The 21,345-nt window shown below is 46.8% G+C and overlaps 1 protein-coding gene across 1 annotated transcript; it reads left to right on the top strand.

The window, feature by feature from the left end:
- Positions 1 to 4,828: 4,828 nt before the first annotated feature.
- LOC123101714 (putative serpin-Z12) lies at positions 4,829 to 6,684 on the top strand. The gene is made up of 2 exons (XM_044523041.1): positions 4,829 to 5,356; positions 5,844 to 6,684. Exons 1-2 carry the CDS (start codon positions 4,956 to 4,958, stop codon positions 6,682 to 6,684), a joined length of 1,242 nt encoding a protein of 413 aa, XP_044378976.1. The 5' UTR covers positions 4,829 to 4,955.
- Positions 6,685 to 21,345: the final 14,661 nt, after the last annotated feature.

Raw genomic sequence — 21,345 nt, 5'->3', positions numbered from 1 at the left:
TGATAACGGGATCACATCATTAGGAGAATGATGTGATGGACAAGACCCAATCCTAAGCCTAGCACAAGATCATGTAGTTCGTATGCTAAAGCTTTTCTAATGTCAAGTATCATTTCCTTAGACCATGAGATTGTGCAACTCCCAGATACCGTAGGAGTGCTTTGGGTGTGCCAAACGTCACAACGTAACTCGGTGGCTATAAAGGTACACTACGGGTATCTCTGAAAGTGTCTGTTGGGTTGGCACGAATCGAGATTGGGATTTTGTCACTCCGTGTAAACGGAGAGGTATCTCTGGGCCCACTCGGTAGGACATCATCATAATGTGCACAATGTGACCAAGGGGTTGATCACGGGATGATGTGTTACGGAACGAGTAAAGAGACTTGCCGGTAACGAGATTGAACAAGGTATCGGTATACCGACGATCGAATCTCGGGCAAGTACCATACCGCTAGACAAAGGGAATTGTATACGGGATCGATTGAGTCCTTGACATCGTGGTTCATCCGATGAGATCATCGTGGAACATGTGGGAGCCAACATGGGTATCCAGATCCCGCTGTTGGTTATTGACCGGAGATCATCTCGGTCATGTATGCATGTCTCCCGAACCCGTAGGGTCTACACACTTAAGGTTCGGTGACGCTAGGGTTATAAAGGAAGTTTGTATGTGGTTACCGAATGTTGTTCGGAGTCCCGGATGAGATCCCGGACGTCACGAGGAGTTCCGGAATGGTCCGGAGGTAAAGATTTATATATAGGAAGTCCTGTTTCGGCCATCGGGACAAGTTTCGGGGTCATCGGTATTGTACCGGGACCACCGGAAGGGTCCCGGGGGCCCACCGGGTGGGGCCACCTGCTCCGGGGGGCCACATGGGCTGTAGGGGGTGCGCCTTGGCCTACATGGGCCAAGGGCACCAGCCCCTAGAGGCCCATGCGCCAAGATATAGGAAAAAGGGGAGAGTCCTAAAGGGGGAAGGCACCTCCGAGGTGCCTTGGGGAGGATGGACTCCTCCCCCCTCCTTAGCCGCACCCCTTCCTTGGAGGAGGGGGCAAGGCTGCGCCTCCCCCCTCTCCCCTGCCCCTATATATAGTGGAGGGGAGGGAGGGCATCCATACCTGAGCCCTTGGCGCCTCCCTCCCTCCCGTGACACCTCCTCCTCTCCCGTAGGTGCTTGGCGAAGCCCTGCAGGATTGCCACGCTCCTCCATCACCACCACGCCGTTGTGCTGCTGCTGGATGGAGTCTTCCTCAACCTCTCCCTCTCTCCTTGCTGGATCAAGGCGTGGGAGACATCGTTGAGCTGTACGTGTGTTGAACGCGGAGGTGCCGTCCGTTCGGCACTAGGATCATCGGTGATCTGAATCACGACGAGTACAACTCCATCAACCCCGTTCACTTGAACGCTTCCGCTTAGCGATCTACAAGGGTATGTAGATGCACTCTCCTTTCTACTCGTTGCTGGTCTCTCCATAGATAGATCTTGGTGTTACGTAGGAAAATTTTTGAATTTCTGCTACGTTCCCCAACACATGGAGTGGTGAGGATGGCACAGGAGGTGCCGGAATGGTGCTCCGGGATCACACTGGATCCATTATCTTCATCGTCCTGCAGGTTTATCCAAAGGTGTGCGAATGCCCTAGAGGCTGAAGCTGCAGCTCTCATGGAGGGGGTTGACTTCGCTCTTGCACAGAGTTCAGAGAACCTTATTGTGGAGTCGGACTGCGCTATGCTAGTTCGCATGTTCAAGGAACCTGAGGTGAACAGATCGCAGATAGTAGCAATGCTTGCGAGTACTAAGAAGCAGCTGGCCTCACGCCAGCATGAAATAAAAATCGTCACACGTGACCAAAATAAAGTCAGCCATTCTCTTGCGCTGATGGGTAGAACATTGCCCAAAACTGCTGTGTGGTTACGTTCTGCCGTTGACGATGTTGACGTGTTGTGTCAACAAGATTGTAATGACTCTGGTTGATTAATATATTCATTTCATTAGCAAAAAAAGAGGGCATCATTTAACTATGTCAGATAAAGAGAACCAAACATGGCACAAATTTCCCGTACAACAACAAAACAATTGATAGGCGATGATATATACAAAAACTGGCTAGCCCGGTTACGAACACTCCTAGATCTAAATCATGTGTTTGTGATTTTTTAAAGTGTTTGATCCACAGAATTGAACACTGTCTGTTAGTCAGAACTCTAGAGTTTAGACTCACGCAAAACTGCTTAAGGAGATAACTTGTGGGTTGAGGGTAAAAAATCTCAAGAGAAAAGATTTCAACTATAAGAAGTTGACGGAAGGTAAGGCTACAATATCACATAGTAATAGCTACCGAATTACGACATATGTGAGCTAAAAAAGGTAATGCATGGTTCGATGCATTCTCATTATGGCCAAAATAGAACCTAACTTTTTTTAAGCTGACGCCCTTCGGCACTTTATTCAATAGGCGAAAGCATGTCAGACTGCACACACTCAGTTAGGCAGCCAAGGATTACATCGAAAAACTGAGAAATAATAGAAATGGCTAAAGCATGCATAGCTAAGCGGGGAGCCACCGAATTACCGAATTAGTGAGACGACTAGAGAACCGCAGCTCATAAGCCTGGAACAAAAGCACTGACTTCCTTCATCTCCCTTAGAATATGGACGCCGATTGATTTCTGGGGTGACTCCCAGAGTCGTTGGACTTCCTGGCATGTTTCAAGCACCACCCTACGTAGCCCATGTCAGGTGCCACAATAGAACCAAACTAGAGACACGTTAATTTTACACATGAAGAAGAAGAAGAGTACACAACCATGCAGTGAAGAAGAAGGAGAAGAAGAAGAAGAAGAAGACGAAGAAGAAGAAGAAGAAGAAGAAGAAGAAGAAGAAGAAGAAGAAGAGTCCGCGACCATGCAGGTTTGTATCGTGAAGATTTGTCTGTAAAAATTTCATGTATAAGTCAAATTTGTACCGGAAAGAAGAAGAGTCCGCGACCATGCAGTTTAAAGCCACATCAACGGGCAGCGAGATGGGGTAGACCATGATGAATTCCTCTTAGTTTGTCATAGGGTAGGTCATGGTGACATAACAGACCAAGTTTGAGCAATAACCCACAACTTTAAAGTTGCAAAAATGGTGTTATTCATTGGAGAGAGATGGTGAAATTGGACCATCAGAAGGGAGATGAAAACTAACCCAACAGACTGGATAAGGAAAAGGAAAATAAATAACATGCAATGAGTAAATATAAATGCAATGCACCACATTATAAATCATTTTTTGCACTACAAAATAGGTTTGCAAAAAATAGAGTACCTGTAAGCCGAGTGCCGTTTATCGGGTACTCGCCTTACATCTAGCTCCATCATGGAGCTGCTTGTGGTCTACATGATCTCCACATGGAAATAATAGTTGCCGAGCCCTAACTCTAAGCCGAGCGCATTTGTTCTATGTGCCGAGTATTGTACGCAAGTTGAGAAACTTTTTTCGACCCACTCGACTTATTTGGACATAAGCCGAGTCACTTTTTTTGCCGTGTGTTTGCCATTCCATACTCGGCTTATGTGAATGTAAGTTGAGTACCCGTGTATCTGCACTCAGACTTACGGCCTGCCATACGGCAACATGTGACTTCCCTGTAGTGAATACTATCATAGAAGGGGGCTGCCAAACTAATTTTACATGTCCTTGACGTTTATGTGACCTTATCTCAACAGGCATGATTAATGCATGTCTATGTGTTAGACGTGATAGGTTGTCCTGCCGTATATACATATGAAGATGCCACAGGCGATCTCCTGCCTTCTCTCAACGACAGTGACGCCACGGGTCCTTGTCCTCTCCATCTGCCGCTCTAGTGGCGGGAGCGGGTGGGGACCCGATGATCTTCTTGGTACGTAGATAGGATTGGCATAGTTTTCTGTCAGAGGTACTGCATCAATGGTGAAGACGGCGCCGCGTTGGAATAATCTGCTTCTACTTTTCCTCCATCTTGGTGATGTTCTAATGGGCGGCACCGAGGAGCAGGTGGCTCGGTCTTCTTGCCAGTCTCTAGTTCCGGTGAGATTTGTGTCCGCTGGACGACGCACGAGGGTGGCGTTGGTTGGTATCGCCCATTGCAGTTGTGTTTGGTGTCTTGCAGTGGGGTGCATGGATGGAGACAAGCAGTGACATTCATCTTCTTCGACCACATTTGATGAAGTTAACAGCGCTGGGATTTAGCGGACACGGGGAAGAACCCCGGCCGACGTGCCACAAAGTCTCGATCTCGTCGCTTGCGGCGGTCCGTTTCATCGGCTCGAAAAGCATCATTGTAAGTGAAGGTGCTCCTACAGGTCTGGATATAACGGCAACTCCCCTCTTTCTTCAGTGTTGCCTCGGTGACTGTGAAAGGTGAAGATGGACGACGTTTCGGCATGGCACAAGATTCTGCCGGGTGAAATTTTAGTTTTACTTCCTGTGGAGTCTTTGATGTAAAACTGCATACATTTATGTATGTCTCTTGTGGTGATGTAATCTTTGTAGTCCGTTTTTCTCGTGAAATATATGTGGCTACTTCAAATCAAAAAGTTGACGCAGCAAAGCGCGTGACAAACTTTCTACTCCAGTATAGATGAATCGTGGAGGAAGCTGACGTCCGGAAGGAAGCGAGAAGCCGCTCAAGTCGGTCAAGTTTTTCCTTTCAAGGATAAGTCGGTTAAGTATTTTTTTAGGGAAGTGTTAAGTCGGTTAAGTGTGTTTCCATAAATAAATTGATAATTAGCTCAACAGCATATTAGTAGTTCATTGTGCACCTAACCCTAACCCAGACGCGTGGTCGCTCGCAGGGATTCTGCCCGCCGCCTGTCTCCTGATTTCTGTCTGAAGCTGATCGCCTTCAACATCTGATCGAGCTGTGGTCCCTTCTGAATCTTACCGCGAAGGCGCGATCAAGCACACGGCCAAGCGCAGCGATTCCGATGTCGCCCATCGGGAGGTTCGTGCTCTTCTTGACCCTGTTTGCTGCATGGCGCCTCCGCTCGACCCTGTTCGCCGAGGCGCCTCCAGCTCCTGGTGTCGACTCCGCGTCCGCGATCGGGAACGCATCGTGCGTGGCCCTCGCCAGGGAGGCCGGCATCCGGGCGAAAGGCAGCACGGCGCGCAACTTCATCATTTCGCCGCTGTCCATCCACGCGGCGCTCGCGAAGGAGGCCGCCGGCACGCGGGGCGACACGGTTAACGAGCTCCTGCGGTTCCTCAGGTCGGCGTCGCTCAACGAGCTGCACCGCGCGGCGGCGACCGAGCTCGTCGGCAGGCTCAACGGCCTAGCGCAGACGTCCTTCGCCAGCGGCGTGTGGGTGGACCGGATCATAGTTGCCATGTTTTCGGTACGGTTGGAACGAGGAACGGGAACGAGGGACGAGAGTCGGTGGCTGAAAAAAATAAGGTACAACGAGAGTATACATCTCTCGAACGATTTTTTTATAGCGAGGACGCGATTCAATCCGTTTGGGTACGATGAACCCGGTACGGTACCATGGTCGAGGAACGCAGTTCCTGAAAAACGACGACTCCCTGATGGTCAGCATTCCTTGCTGTTAATGGATCCCTTGCAATTAATGGACTGAAGGAAGAACGAGGAGTCCTTGAGAAAAGAAACGACGGCCTGAGTAAATTATGCCTCGCGTTTTGGCTTTTGGTTCCTTGAACCTGAATCGAGGAGCAGGCTGCGGGGACGCCGAATCTTCATCGAATCGTACTGAATCCGACCTTGTTCCCGAATCCGATCCCGGGTCGATGAATCGGGATCGAGGGACGGCCCACCGTTCTCCGTTTCCGGCTACTATGGACCGGATGCTGGCGCTAAGGCCAGAGTTCACGGCCATCGCCGTGTCGCGGTACAACGCCACGGCAGAATCCGTGGACTTTGTGTCGGGGGCCGAGCAGGCGAGGCAGCGCGTGAACGCCTTCGTGGCGGACACGACCAACAAGCACATCATCGAAGTCCTGCCTCCGGGCTCCGTCAACTCCAGCACGGCGGTCGTCCTCGCCAACGCGCTCTACTTCAAAGAGGCGTGGTCACAGCCGTTCGACGTCTCCACCGTGCCGTTCCACATCCCAGCCGGCGGCACCACCGTGCGCGTGCCATCCATGACCACAAGCCGGTCACAGCACATCGCGGTCTACCCGGGTTTCAGGGCCCTCAAGCTGCCGTACAAGAACGACGTGGAGCAGCAAGCTGAATTCTACATGCTTATCCTATTACCGGACAGGGACACTGTTAGTCTCGCCGATCTGTACGACAAGGCCGTGTCGACGCCAGAGTTCATCAAGACGCACACGCCGACAGGGAAGGTTCCAGTCGGGCGGTTAATGGTCCCCAAGTTCAAGTTCACGTCCGAGTTCGAAGCGTCATCTGACATGCGGAAGCTTGGTATCACTACGGCTTTCGAAGGCGGCGACTTCTCGGGCATGATGACCGGCGGGAAAGGGCTTTCCATCAACGGGGTGTACCATAAGGCCACTATCGAGGTGGACGAGGTAGGCACCGTGGCCGCCGCTGCCACGGCCGTCATCGGGTTAGGTAGTGCAGGACCAGGGCATGGAGTAGATTTCGTGGCAGATCGGCCTTTCTTATTTGCCGTGGTAGAGGAGGGGACAGACGCAGTGTTGCTTCTTGGTCAAGTGGCTAATCCTCTCGCTCGCTAAATAAATAAATAATTATTTTATAAAATGTGGAATCCTTTGATTGTCGGCAGAATTATTGTAACATTGTTCGTTGGTCATGTGATTAATCGTGCCACCACATGATGCGCAGAACATGCCACAATGCTATCTCTCGCGACCGTTACGCCATATCGGCAAAAGGTGGAACCCTTGTGGCATCAACGTGCTCAATATTTTCATCCGCTGATCAGTGGTTTGTAGAAAAGGTTTACTGTACATATAGTTTTTTAATCAATAATTTGTAAAGTCATGTTTTCTGCTAACCTGACCCTCAGTTTTTTGTTGTTAATTCGATGAGGACTGACGCCATCGCTGAGAAGGGAACTCTTCTCATAGAACTCCATATAATCTAAAGATAACAAAACAATTATATGCAATGTTATGTCTTGTTCCTCTAGTGGTAATAACAAATGCTCTATAGAGTTAATTTAGCCTGATATTTGCCATAGCATGATATTTGAAACTTTGATTAAGCACAACAAGATTTTAAAATTTAGACCGTGCTATGTGGGAGAGAGAGATGGGAAGCATCGCACAGGAATAGTGTTCTTATTTTATGGGCCTATAGTGTTTCGCAGTTGGTTGGCCCAATTAACAGGAGAGAGCCCAAGTAGGTCTGCGGAGCAGTGGCCCAGATACGGGGGACGCGATTGGCACAATGACTGAAAAATTAGGTGCGTTCAACTGCGTGATCTGGTGGCTGAGAGACTTGAAGCGCTGTAAAGGCTCTTGGCTAGCTTAGAGCATCTTCAGCTGTTGCGCCTCCCAGGAGGCATTTTTTCAGCCTCCTGGGGAGGTGCCGGTGAACATATTTGCGTGGGGGTGGAATTTCTTTCAGTCGTGCCCCCACCCAACAACAGCTGGGAGGAGCTCCTACGGCGGCCACCCTGTCCCGCGCCCACGCCTCGCCGCCCCGGCCACGACCACGCCTAGAGCGACCAACAAACAGCAGCGGCAAGTGGCGGCAGCAGCTATGCAGCGGCAGCAGCAGCAAGAAGTAGCAGTAGCAAGAAGGCAACAGCAGCAGAGCTTCAGCGGCAAAGAAGCAGGTTGCGGCCACGAGCAGCAGCAGTTGCCCCCGCGCACTGGCAAGGGCAGCTGCGGGCGCAGCGCACGACGACGGGAGCAGTGGGGTGCGGCCAGGGGACGGCCGCCTACGCGAGGCACGGGCGCGCATCGCGGCCAACAGCCGGAGCTTGGGCCGCGGCAAAAGCAGGGGTTCGGCCGGCGAGTGGATGCGGGACGCGGGCAAGGATGGGCATGGCGCGGGCGCAGGCAGGAGAGCCCGGGGGCGGGCTGAGCGCGGCGACAACATGCAGGGCGTGCGGGATCGAAGCACCGTCTGTGGTGGCCTCGTCGGGTGCGTGCGACTACGACGACGGGTCAAGGTTGAGGAAGGGGTCAAGGCGAGGAGGAGCGCCCGTTCCCGTGCCTGGCCGGCTCCGATGCCGCCTCCCGCCGCGGCCGGCGCCGTGGACAGGACGCCATGGACGAGCAGGACGCTATGGACGAGCTCCCCGCCTCCCAACTCCGGCGCCCTCCCCGCGAGCTCCGGCACCCGCCCGCCGTGACGCCCCCCCGTGCCCCAGCTCCGGCGCCCTGCTCGCCGTGCCTGTCCCGTCCCGTGCGTGCCTGCTTCAGTGGGTGGGGGATGGGGGAGTGTGAGCACATGGGTGGGCCTACAGAAAAGAGAGGGAGAGAGAGAGAGGAGAGAGGCAATTGAGACACTGAAAGTGGGCCATTTTGCATGCAAAGTAAGAGTGCCGGCGTCCCCAGCTGCCTCCCGGGGGGCTGGGTTTCGCCTGTGCTCGCCGGCCGTATTTTTCCTCGAATCCGGCGAAAACTGGGCTTTTGGGGTGACGAGTGGAAGGAATTTTACTTGCCAGCGGTGAAAAAGTGTCCGGGGAAGGCTTCTTGGGGGGCTAGTGGAGATGCTCTTAATTATACTGTTTAGTAATCGGAACTGCAGGCCATACCTTGTCCTCTCCCACGGGTAGCAACGAACCTGGCCACCGTCGCCGCGAGCAATATCGCACCGCCATGCCGGGAGTAGTTGCCCGCTCTCCACCCTCGCGCCTCCTCGCGGGCGCGCACGGATGCAATCAGCAGCATGGGAAACAACGTGGTTCCACCAGCGCCTGGCACGAGCAACAGCTTCAACCGGCCGGTACTTGAACACCGCCATGTCGTCTTGTCCTCCTTTGTTGGCATGTACCAGCAGCTCGAGAGCATGCGGTAGACACCGTCATGAACATGGCGTTCCCCCGCAGTTTGGGTGATGGGGCGTGCATGACGTACGCCACAACGGCAACACCATGAAGGAAGTGCCAAAGAATCGATTCAGAGCAAAGCTAGATCCAGGCAAGTCAAGTACGTATTCTGCCGCTGCTAGTAAATTGATCAAGATTCTTCGGTCTAGCCTTGCGCTTTTTTGCTGCTAGCTGAAACGATCCAGGCTAGAAAACTTTCAAACCGGCAGCATTTAGAGTGTTAGATGGAAGCGTTCCTACTCCTCGTGATAGGAGCCACGGTTTATATATTAATATGAGGTAGGAACAACCCCTGCCGTGGCGTACAAGGAAGAACCGATCGCTAGGATTCGGTAGTTACAGAGAGGAAGATAGATATGAGAGGGAGAGAGAGGATAGTGTCTGTTGAGATTACAATAGAAGATTTATCTCTATTCGTAACACCCTTCCTTAATCTCAACTATCCTATATTAAGATTTCTCTTGAACTCCTCAAATGGTTTGACCGACAGTGTTTTAGTAAAGCCATCTGCTACATGATCTTTAGAGGTAATGAACCTAATCTCCAGTTTCTTCTCTGCAACCCTTTCTCTCATAAGATGAAAGTCAATTTCAATATGTTTGGTTCTGCCATGAAAAACCGGATTAGCAGAGAGATAGGTAGCTACTTGTGACGCCCCCGATTCAATCGTACACTAATTATACACGCAAACATGTATGATCAAGATCAGGGACTCATGGGAAGATATCACAACACAACTCTACAAATAAAAAGTCATACAAGCATCATATTACAAGCCAGGGGCCTCGAGGGCTCGAATACAAGAGCTCGATCATAGACGAGGCAGTGGAAGCAACAATATCTGAGTATAGACATAAGTTAAACAAGTTGCCTTAATAAGGCTAGCACAAACTGGGATACAGATCGAAATAGGCGCAGGCCTCCTGCCTGAGATCCTCCTAAACTACTCCTGGTCGTCAGCGGGCTGCACGTAGTAGTAGACACCTCCCGAGTAGTAGTAGTCGTCATCGACACTGGCGCCTGGCTCCTGGGCTCCAACGTCAGGTCGCAGCAATCGAGTATAGAAAAGGGGAAAGGGGGAGAAAAGCAACCGTGAGTACTCATCCAAAGTACTCGCAAGCAAGGAGCTACACTACATATGTATGCATTGGTATCAAATGGAAAAGGGGTATCATATGTGGACTGAACTGCAGAATGCCGACTTAAGAGGGGGATAACTAGTCCTTTCGAAGACTACGCTTCTGGTAATCTCTGTCTTGCAGCATAAGAAGAGAGTAGATGGTAAGTTCACCAAGTAGTATCGCATAGCATAATCTTACCCGGCGATCCCCTCCTCGTCGCCCTGTTAGAGAGCGATCACCGGGTTGTATTTAGCACTTGGAAGGGTGTGTTTTATTAATTATCCGGTTCTAGTTGTCATAAGGTCAAGGTACAACTCCAAGTCGTCCTGTTACCGAAGATCACGGCTATTCGAATAGATTAACTTCCCTGTAGGGGTGCACCACATTTCCCAACACGCTCGATCCCCTTTGTCCGGACACACTTTTCTGGGTCATGCCCGGCCTCAGAAGATCAACACGTCGCAGCCCTACCTAGGCACAACAGAGAGGTCAGCACGCCAGTCTAAATCCTATGGCACACGGGTCTGGGCCCATCGCTCATTGCACACCTGCACATTGCGAGGGCGGCCGAAAAGCAGACCTAGCAACCTCCATTACAAAGGAAGTTGCATTACGCGGTCCAACCCGGCGCGCGCTGCTCAGTCGCTAACGTCACGACGACTTCGGCTGATACCACGACGTTGAGTGCCCATAACTGTTCCCGCGTAGTTAGTTAGTGCGTATAGGCCAGTAGCCAGACTCAGATCAAATACCAAGATCTCGTTAAGCGTGTTATCTTGAAGTCAACGCGAACGCCGACCAGGGCCAGGCCCACCTCTCAATTGGGTGGTCTCAACCTGCCCTGTCGCTCCGCCACAAAGATCCACACAGAGGGCCGTCGGGAAAGTATGTCCTTCCAGCCTCCAATTCATGAATCAACCGCGGGTACTGAACGAGCCGACTCGACTTTAGTCACAATATATATCATGTGTAATAGGTATAGTATATACCCGTGATCAACACCGACGTGATCACGGCCCGATACTATAGCATGGCAGACAGACAAGAATGTAGGGCCACTGATGATAAACTAGCATCCTATACTAAGCATTTAGGATTGGAGGTAAGGTATCAACAGTTGTAGCAACAATGACAGGCTCTGCATCAGAATAGGATTAGCGGAAAGCAGTAACATGCTACACTACTCTAATGCAAGCAGTAGAGAGAAGAGTAGGCGATATCTGGTGATCAAGGGGGGGGGGCTTGCCTGGTTGCTCTAGCAAGAGAGAGGGGTCGTCAACACCGTAGTCGTACTGGGTAGCAGCGGCGTCAGTCTCGGTGTCTAGCGAGAGAAGAGGGGGAAGAAACAATAAATATTAAGCAAACAGATGCATGACGATGAATGACATGACAAAGCGTGATGCTAGGTGTGCCCAAACGCGGTATGATGTGGTACCGGTGAAGGGGGGAAACATCCGTGAAAATATCCCTGGTGTTTCGCGTTTTCGGACAGATGAACCGGAGGGGGAAAGTTGTGTGTTCGCTATGCTAGGGATGCATGGCGGACGAACGGGCTGCGTATCCAGATTCGTCTCGTCGTTCTGAGCAACTTTCATGTACAAAGCTTTTCATCCGAGCTACGGTTTATTTTATATTAATTTTAAAAGATTTAAATTAATTTTAGCATTTATTTAATTAATTTAATCCAACATTATCTAGAATAGTGTTTGCTGATGTCATCATGACGTCAGCAGTCAACAAGGTTCACTGGTCAACCTGACCAATGGGTCCCACTGGTCAGTGGCACATTTTAATTAAAACCTAATCAGGATTAATTAGGGGGTGGGCCCCACTGTCATTGACTAGTTAATTAACTAAGAGTAGTTAGTTTAATTAGTTTTTAGATTAATCTAATTATGATTAATTAGTTTAATTAATCAAAATTAATTAAGTTAATTGATTCTTTAATTAATTATTATTCATTAATTATTATTTTTTAATTTTTTTTAAAACGTTCTCAGGGGGCCCCCACTACCAGTGGCACGAGGGGGGGGGGCTTAGTGGGCGCGCGGGTTACGGGCATCGCTGATAACCCACAAGTATAGGGGATCGCAACAACTTTCGAGGGTAGAGTATTCAACCTAAATTTATTGATTCGACACAAGGGGAGCCAAAGAATATTCTCAAGTATTAGCAGCTGAGTTGTCAATTCAACCACACCTGGAAACTTAGTATCTGCAGCAGAGTGTTTAGTAGCAAAGTAATATGATAGTGATGGTAACGATAACAAAAGAGTAATGAAAGCAAAGTAATGTTTTTGGTATTTTGTAGTGATTGTAACAATAGCAACGGAAAAGTAAATAAGCGTAAACCAGTATATGGAAAGCTCGTAGGCATCGGATCAATGATGGATAATTATGCCGGATGCGGTTCATCATGTAACAGTCATAACATAGGGTGACACAGAAGTAGCTCCAATTCGTCAACGTAATGTAGGCATGTATTCTGAATATAGTCATACGTGCTTATGGAAAAGAACTTGCATGACATCTTTTGTCCTACCCTCCTGTGGCAGCGGGGTCCTAATGGAAACTAAGGGATATTAAGGCCTCCTTTTAATAGAGAACGGGAACAAAGCATTAGCACATAGTGAATACATGAACTCCTCAAACTACGGTCATCACCGGTTAGTATCCCAATTATTGTCACTTCGGGGTTAACGGATCTTAACACATAATAGGTGACTATAGACTTGCAAGATAGGATCAAGAACTCTCATATATTGATGAAAACATAATAGGTTCAGATCTGAAATCATGGCACTCGGGCCCTAGTGACAAGCATTAAGAATAGCAAAGTCATATCAACATCAATCTCAGAACATAGTGGATACTAGGGATCAAACCCTAACAAAACTAACTCGATTACATGGTGAATCTCATCCAACCCATCATCGTCCAGCAAGCCTACGATGGAATTACTCACGCACGGCGGTGAGCATCATGAAATTGGTGATGGAGGATGTTTGATGATGATGACGGCGACGAATCCCCCTCTCCGGAGCCCCGAACAGACTCTAGATCAGCCCTCCAGAGAGGTTTTAGGGCTTGGTGGCGGCTCCATATCGTAAAACGCGATGATTTCTTCTCTCTGATTTTTTCTCCCCGAAAGCAGTTATATAGAGTTGGAGTTGGAGTCGGGGGGTCTCTAGGGGGGCCATGAGGTAGGGGCGCCCCAGGGGGGGCGCCCCCACCCTCGTGAGAAGGGTGTGGCCCCCCTGGTCTTCATCTTTGGCGAGGATTTATTATTATTTATTGTAAGATATCCCGTGGAGTTTCAAGTCATTCCGAGAACTTCTGTTTTCTGCACATAAAACAACATCATGGCAATTCTGTTGAAAACAGCGTCAGTCCGGGTTAGTTCCATTCAAATCATACAAGTTAGAGTCCAAAACAAGGGTAAAAGTGTTTGGAAAAGTAGATACGTTGGAGATGTATCAACCTCCCCAAGCTTAAACCCTTGCTTGTCCTCAAGCAATTCAGTTGACAAACTGAAAGAAATAAAGAAAAACTTTTACAAACTCTGTTTGCTGCTGTTGTTGTAAATATGTCAAGCTAGCATTCAAGTTTTCAGCAAAGATTATAACTAAGCACATTTGCGACAATTCTCAGGTCTCATGTTTACTCATATCAATAGCATAATCAACTAGCAAGCCATAATAATAAATCTCGGATGACAACACTTTCTCAAAACAATGATAATATGATATAACAAGATGGTATCTCGCTAGCCCTTTTTGAGACCGCAAAACATAAATGCAGAGCACCTTTAAAGATCAAGGACTGACTAGACATTGTAATTCATGGTAAAAGAGATCCAATCATAGTCACACCCAATATAAATTAACAGTAATGAATGCAAATGACAGCTGCGCTCTCCAGCTAGTGCTTTTTAATAAGAGGGTGATTACTCAACATAAAAGTAAATAGATAGGCCCTTCGCAGATGTGAGTAGGGATTTGTAGAGGTGCCAGAGCTCGGTTTTGGAATAGAGGTGAATAATATTTTGAGCGGTATACTTTCATTGTCAACATAACAACCAAGAGATGGCGATATCTTCCATGCTACACACATTATAGGTGGTTCCCAAACAGAATGGTAAAGTTTATACTCCCCCTCCACCAAAAAACATCAATTCATGGCTTGCTCGAAACAACGAGTGCCTCCAACATACATCAGGTCCCAAGGTGAGTTTTGTTTGAAATTATTTTGATATAGTTTGCATAAAGCATGGGACTGGGCATCTCGGTGACCAGCCCTTTATCTCGTGAGTGAGGAGCGGAGTCCACTCCTCTTGAGAATAACCCGCCTAACATGGAAGATACAGACAGCCCTAGTTGATACATGAGCTATTCGAGCATACAAAACATGATGATTATTTGAAGGTTTAGAGTTAGGCACATACAAATTTATTTGGAACGACAGGCAGATACCGCATATAGGAAGGTATATAGTGGAATCATGTGGAATAACTTTGGGGTTTAAGGGATTGGGTGCACAAGCAGTATTCCTGCTTAGTACAGGTGAAGGCTAGCAAAAGACTGGGAAGCGACCAACTAGAGAGCGACAACAGCCATGTACATGCATTCAAATTAATAAACATTGGATGCAAGCATGAGTAGGATATAATCCACCATGAACATAAATATCGTGAAGGCTATGTTGATTTGTTTCAACTACATGCGCGAACATGCGCCAAGTCAAGTCACTTAAATCATTCAGAGGAGGATACCACCCTATCATACCACATCATAACCATTTTAATAGCATGTTGGCACACAAGTTAACCCATTATAACTCATAGCTAATCAAGCATGGCACAAGCAACTATGATCTCTAATTGTCATTGCAAACATGTTTATTCATAACAAGCTAAATCAATAACGATGAACTCATCATATTTACAAAAACAAAAGAGGTCGAGTTCGTACCAGCTTTTCTCATCTCAGTCAGTCTATCATATATCATCATAATTGCCTTTCACTTGCATGACTGAACGATGTGAATAATAATAAGAGTGCACGCGCATTGGACTAAGCTGGAATCTTCGAGCATTCAATAAACAGGAGAAGACAAGGCAATATGGGCTCTTTGTTAAATCAACAATAAAGCATATAAGAGCCACTTCAACAATTTAATCATGGTCTTCTCCTACTGACCCCCCCCAAAAAAGAAAAGAAATAAAACTATTTACACGAGAAAGCTCCCAACAAGAAAAAGAAGAACATGAAATATTTTTGGGTTTTCTTTTTAATTACTACTACAAGCATGGAAATTAAACTGATTAAAAGCTACAACTAAGTTTTTTTGCTTTTCTTAAGGTTTACTAAACACACAAGAAGAAAGCATAAAAGAAAATAAACTAGCATGGATGATACAATGAAAAAGTATGAGCACCGACATCTAGTAATGAGTGTGTGTGAACATAAATATAATGTCGGTGAGAAATACGTACTCCCCCAAGCTTAGGCTTTTGGCCTAAGTTGGTCTATGGCCACGGCTGGCCTGGCTGATATCCATAATAATAGTTGTTGGGGTCATACTGTGATGCAGCGGCTATCGCCTCCTGAGCTGCAGCGTGGCGACTAGCAGCCTCCGCTCTCCTCTCGTACTCACCTGCCTCCTCTCTGGTAATAGTATATCCTCCTCTTGCCTGATAATCAAAGAAAGCAGGAGCAGGGAGACTAATATGGACAGCACGGCTCTGTCAAAGATTAATCGGTACTGGAGAGGTGATTCGTTCCTCTCAACAAAATGGTGGGAAACCATAGAATCAAAATCTAAATAAGCAGGAGGCAACTCCATGTCTCCTTCACGAACGTCTATCTCAAGAAATTTAGCTAAGCGGGTTGCATAAATTCCTCCAAAGAAATCTCCATTATGTCTATTATGATGCAACCTACGAGCTACAATGGCTCTCGTATGATAAGATTGGTCTCCTGACACAGCACTCCTGAGTATGCTAAGGTCAGGGACACACATGTGACATGCTTCATCCTTAGCATTTATGCACCTACCTATGAAGAGAGCAAAATAATGTATAGCAGGAAAGTGAATGCTCCCTATGGTAGCTTGCGTTATATCTCTAGATTCCCCTACAGTTATACTAGCAAGAAAGTTTCTAAATTCAGATTTAGAGGGATCCCTAACACCACCCCATTGTGGACGTTTGCAAGCAAAAGTGAAATCCTCTAAGTCCATAGTATAAGATTTGTCATAAAGATCAAACATGAGCGAAGGAGAATTACACGAAGATGAATACTCAAACCTCCTCACAAAAGAGCTTGTGAGCTCATGATACTAGGGGCATTTGTCTGCCTGAAAGTCCTCAAGATCGGCATAACGCAAATATGCGTTAAATTCTTCTTTAATTCCCGCTCGATCCATACAATTCAACGGGGATATTTCTTCTTGACAGTAGGAAGAGGAAATTCAAAACCTCCAAATATAATCGATGGAATTTTTCCGATAGAATTGATACTATGGACTTGAGGTTGTTTCCCTGGAAAGTGTACCGTATGCTCATTACCATTAACATGAAAAGTGACATTGCCTTTGTTGCAATCAATAACAGCCCTTGTAGTATTAAGAAAATGTCTTCCAAGAATAATAGACATACTACCGTCCTCGGGAATATGAAGAATAACAAAGTCTGTTAAAATAGTAACGTTTGCAACCACAACAGGCACATCCTCACAAATACCGACAGGTATAGCAGTTGATTTATCAGCCATTTGCAAAGATATTTCAGTAGGTGTCAACTTATTCAAATCAAGTCTACGATATAAAGAGAGAGGCATTACACTAACACCGGCTCCAAGATCACATAAAATAGTTTTAACATAGTTTCTTTTAATGGAGCATGGTATAGTAGGTACTCCTGGATCTCCAAGTTTCTTTGGTATTCCACCCTTAAAAGTATAATTAGCAAGCATGGTGGAAATTTTAGCTTTCGGTATATTTCTTTTATTTGTAATAATATATTTCATGTACTTAGCATAAGGATTTGTTTTGAGTATATCAGTTAATCGCATACATAAAAAGATAGGTCTAATCATTTCAGCAAAGCGCTCAAAATCCTCATCATCCTTTTTCTTGGATGGTTTGGGAGGAAAAGGCATGGGTTTGTGAACCCATGGTTCTCTTTATTTACCATGTTTCCTAGCAACACAGTCTTTTTTATCATAACGTTGATTCTTTGATTGTGGGTTATCAAGATCAACAGCAGGTTCAATTTCTACATCATTATCATTACTAGGTTGAGCATTATTATGAACATCATCTTTAACATTTTCATTAGGTTCATGTTCATTACCAGATTGAGTTTCAACATCAGACATAGAGATATCATTTGGATTATCAGGTGGTTCAGCAATAGGTTCACTAGAAGTTTGCACAGTTCTATCATTTTGCTTTTTCTTCCTTTTAAAAGAACTAAGTGCATCAATTTTATTTCTCTGAGAATCTTGCTCAATTCTCTTAGGGTGGCCTTCAGGATACAAAGGTTCCTGAGTCATTCTACCAGTTCTAGTAGCCACTTTACCAGCATAATCATTTTTCTTACTATTCATCTTGTTGAGCAATTCCTTTTGAGCTTTAAGTACTTGTTCTACTTGAGTGGTAACCATAGAAGCATGTTTGCTAACAAATTTAAGTTCACCTCTGATATTAGCCATATAATCAACCAAGTATTTAATCATATCAACATCTTGTTTTAATTGTCTACCAAAATAAGCATTGAAGTCTTCTTGTTTAAACATAAAATTATCAAACTCATCCAAGCATTGACTAGTAATTTTAGTAGGAGTGATTTCAGCTTTATCATATCTATAGAGAGAATTTACCTTTACTACCTGTGTTGGGTTATCGGGGTCTGGAGGTTCTTCAATAAATAAAAGATTAAGATCATATGTTTCTTCAATAGGCGGTAAATTAAGATCATGTATTTCTTCAATAGGAGGTAAATTCTTAACATCTTCAGCTTTAATACCTTTTTCTTTCATAGATTTCTTTGCCTCTTGCATATCTTCGGGACTGAGGAATAGAATACCTCTCTTCTTCGGAGTTGGTTTAGGAATAGGATCGTTAATTGGAGCAGGAGCTGGCTCCGGAGGTGTCCAATTATTTTTATTTGTCAACATATTATTCAATAAGATTTCAGCTTCATCCGGTGTTCTTTCCCTAAAAAGAGAAACAGCACAACTATCCAGGTAATCTGGAAGCATCGGTTAGTCCATTATAAAAGATATCAAGTATTTCATTTTTCTTAAGAGGATGATCAGGCAAAGCATGAAGTAACTTGAGAAGCCTCCCCCAAGCTTGTGGGAGACTCTCTTCTTTAATTTGCACAAAGTTGTATATTTCCTTTAAAGCAGCTTGTTTCTTATGAGAAGGGAAATATTTAGCAGAGAAGTAATAAATCATATCCTAGGGACTACACACACAACCAGGATCAAGAGAATTAAACCATATCTTAGCATCACCCTTTAATGAGAACGGAAATATTTTAAGGATATAAAAGTAGCGAGATCTCTCATCATTAGTGAACAGGGTGGCTATATCATTTAATTTAGTAAGATGTGCTACAACAGTTTCAGATTCATATCCATGAAAAGGATCAGATTCAACCAAAGTAATTATATCAGGATCAACAGAGAATTCATAATCCTTATCAGCAACACAGATAGGTGAAGTAGCAAAAGCAGGGTCAGGTCTCATCCTAGCATTTAGAGATTGCTTATTCCATTTAGCTAATAACCTTTTGAGTTCATATCTATCTTTGCAAGCTAAAATAGCTAAATAAGCATCTTGATCAAATAAATAACCTTCAGGAATAACAAGTGATTCTTCATCATCACTTTCATCTTCATAATCAGATTAAATATTTTCAATCTCTCTAGCCCTAGCAAGTCGTTCCTCGAGAAAATCACTAAGTGGCATAGTAGTATCATGCATAGAGGTAGTTTCATCATAAGTATCATGTATAGCAGAAGTAGCATCATCAATAACATGCGACATATCAGAACGGATAGCAGAAGCAGGTTTAGGTGTCGCAAGCTTACTCATAATAGAAGGTGAATCAAGTGCAGAGCTAGATGGCAGTTCCTTACCTCCCCTCGTAGTTGAGGGATAAATTTTGGTTTTTGGATCTTTCAAATTCTTCATAGTGTCCAACAGATATAAATCCCAAGTGACTCAAAGAATAGAGCTATGCTCCCCGGCAACGGTGCCACAAATTAGTGTTGATAACCCACAAGTATAGGGGATCGCAACAGCTTTCGAGGGTAGAGTATTCAACCCAAATTTATTGATTCGACACAAGGGGAGCCAAAGAATATTCTCAAGTATTAGCAGCTGAGTTGTCAATTCAACCACACGTGGAAACTTAGTATCTGCAGTAGAGTGTTTAGTAGCAAAGTAATATGATAGTGATGGTAACGGTAATAAAAGAGTAATGAAAGCAAAGTAATGTTTTTGGTATTTTGTAGTGATTGTAACAATAGCAAAGCGAAAGTAAATAAGCGTAAACGAGTATATGGAAAGCTCGTAGGCATCGGATCAATGATGGATAATTATGCCGGATGTGGTTCATCATGTAACAGTCATAACATAGGGCGACACAGAACTAGCTCCAATTCGTCAATGTAATCTAGGCATGTATTCCGAATATAGTCATACGTGCTTATGGAAAAGAACTTGCATGACATCTTTTGTCCTACCCTCCCGTGGCAGCGGGGTCCTAATGGAAACTAAGGGATATTAAGGCCTCCTTTTAATAGAGAACCGGAACAAAGCATTAGCACATAGTGAATACATGAACTCCTCAAACTACGGTCATCACCGGTAAGTATCCCGATTATTGTCACTTCGGGGTTAACGGATCATAACACATAATAGGTGACTATAGACTTGCAAGATAGGATCAAGAACTCTCATATATTGATGAAAACATAATAGGTTCAGATCTGAAATCATGGCACTCGGGCCCTAGTGACAAGCATTAAGCATAGCAAAGTCATAGCAACATCAATCTCAGAACATAGTGGATAATAGGGATCAAACCCTACCAAAACTAACTCGATTACATGGTGAATCTCATCCAACCCATCACCGTCCAGCAAGCCTACGATGGAATTACTCACACACGGCGGTGAGCATCATGAAATTGGTGATGGAGGATGCTTGATGATGACGACGGTGACGAATCCCCCTCTCCGGAGCCCCGAACGGACTCCAGATCAGCCCTGCCGAGAGGTTTTAGGGCTTGGCGGCAGCTCCGTATCGTAAAACGCGATGATTTCTTCTCTTTGATTTTTTTCTCCCCGAAAGAAGTTAAATAGAGTTGGAGTTGGAGTCGGGGGGTCTCCAAGGGGCCCACGGGGTAGGGGGCGCGCCCTAGGGGGGGCGCCCTAGGGAGGGGGCGCCCCCACCCTCGTGAGAAGGGTGTGGGCCCCCTGGTCTTCATCTTTGGCGAGGATTTTTTATTATTTATTGTAAGATATCCCGTGGAGTTTCAGGTCATTCTGAGAATTTTTGTTTTCTGCACATAAAAATACATCATGGCAATTCTTATGAATACAGCGTCAGTCCAGGTTAGTTCCATTCAAATCATACAAGTTAGAGTCCAAAAAAAGGGCAAAAGTGTTTGGAAAAGTAGATACACTTGAGACGTATTAATCGCCCGCGCGGGCGCTGGGCACCCGCCCAGGTCGATAGGGGGAAACGGCGCAGCCGCACGGGCGCCGGCGGCCACATCAGCGAGCGGCCGCTGCGGCACAGGCGAGCGGCAGGGCGTCGGAGCGGGGCACCAGCGAGGGGCGAGGCCGCAGGGAAGCAGCAGCGGGCGTGCGGCAGGGGCGCTCGAGCGCGCGCGCGGCAGGACGGAGACGTGGAGCGGCGGGCGCGTGCCTGTAGTGGAGCGGCATCGGGGGTGCTCAGTCAGGAGCAGCACAGGGTGCGGCCGGGGACGCGGCAGCTGCGGTCGCTGGTGGCAGCGGCACGGGAGGAGAAGCAGGGGCGGACGCGGGCGTCGCTGGGTGTGGCCTGGACGCGTCCGGACAAGGCGCGGGCGAGCACGGTCGTAGCGCGGGGATGCGGACACGCGCGGGAGGCGCATGCAGGGCTCAGCCAGGCACGGCCGGAGCGCAGCAGGGGCGGTGGTGGTTCGCGCGCGGGCCAAGGCGTGCGGGGCAGCGCGATGCAGCCGCGGTGGCA

Source organism: Triticum aestivum, chromosome 5A, assembly GCF_018294505.1.
Source record: "Triticum aestivum cultivar Chinese Spring chromosome 5A, IWGSC CS RefSeq v2.1, whole genome shotgun sequence".
In the NCBI taxonomy this organism is placed as follows: Eukaryota; Viridiplantae; Streptophyta; class Magnoliopsida; order Poales; family Poaceae; genus Triticum; species Triticum aestivum.
This window is presented reverse-complemented; position numbering and strand designations above follow the sequence as displayed.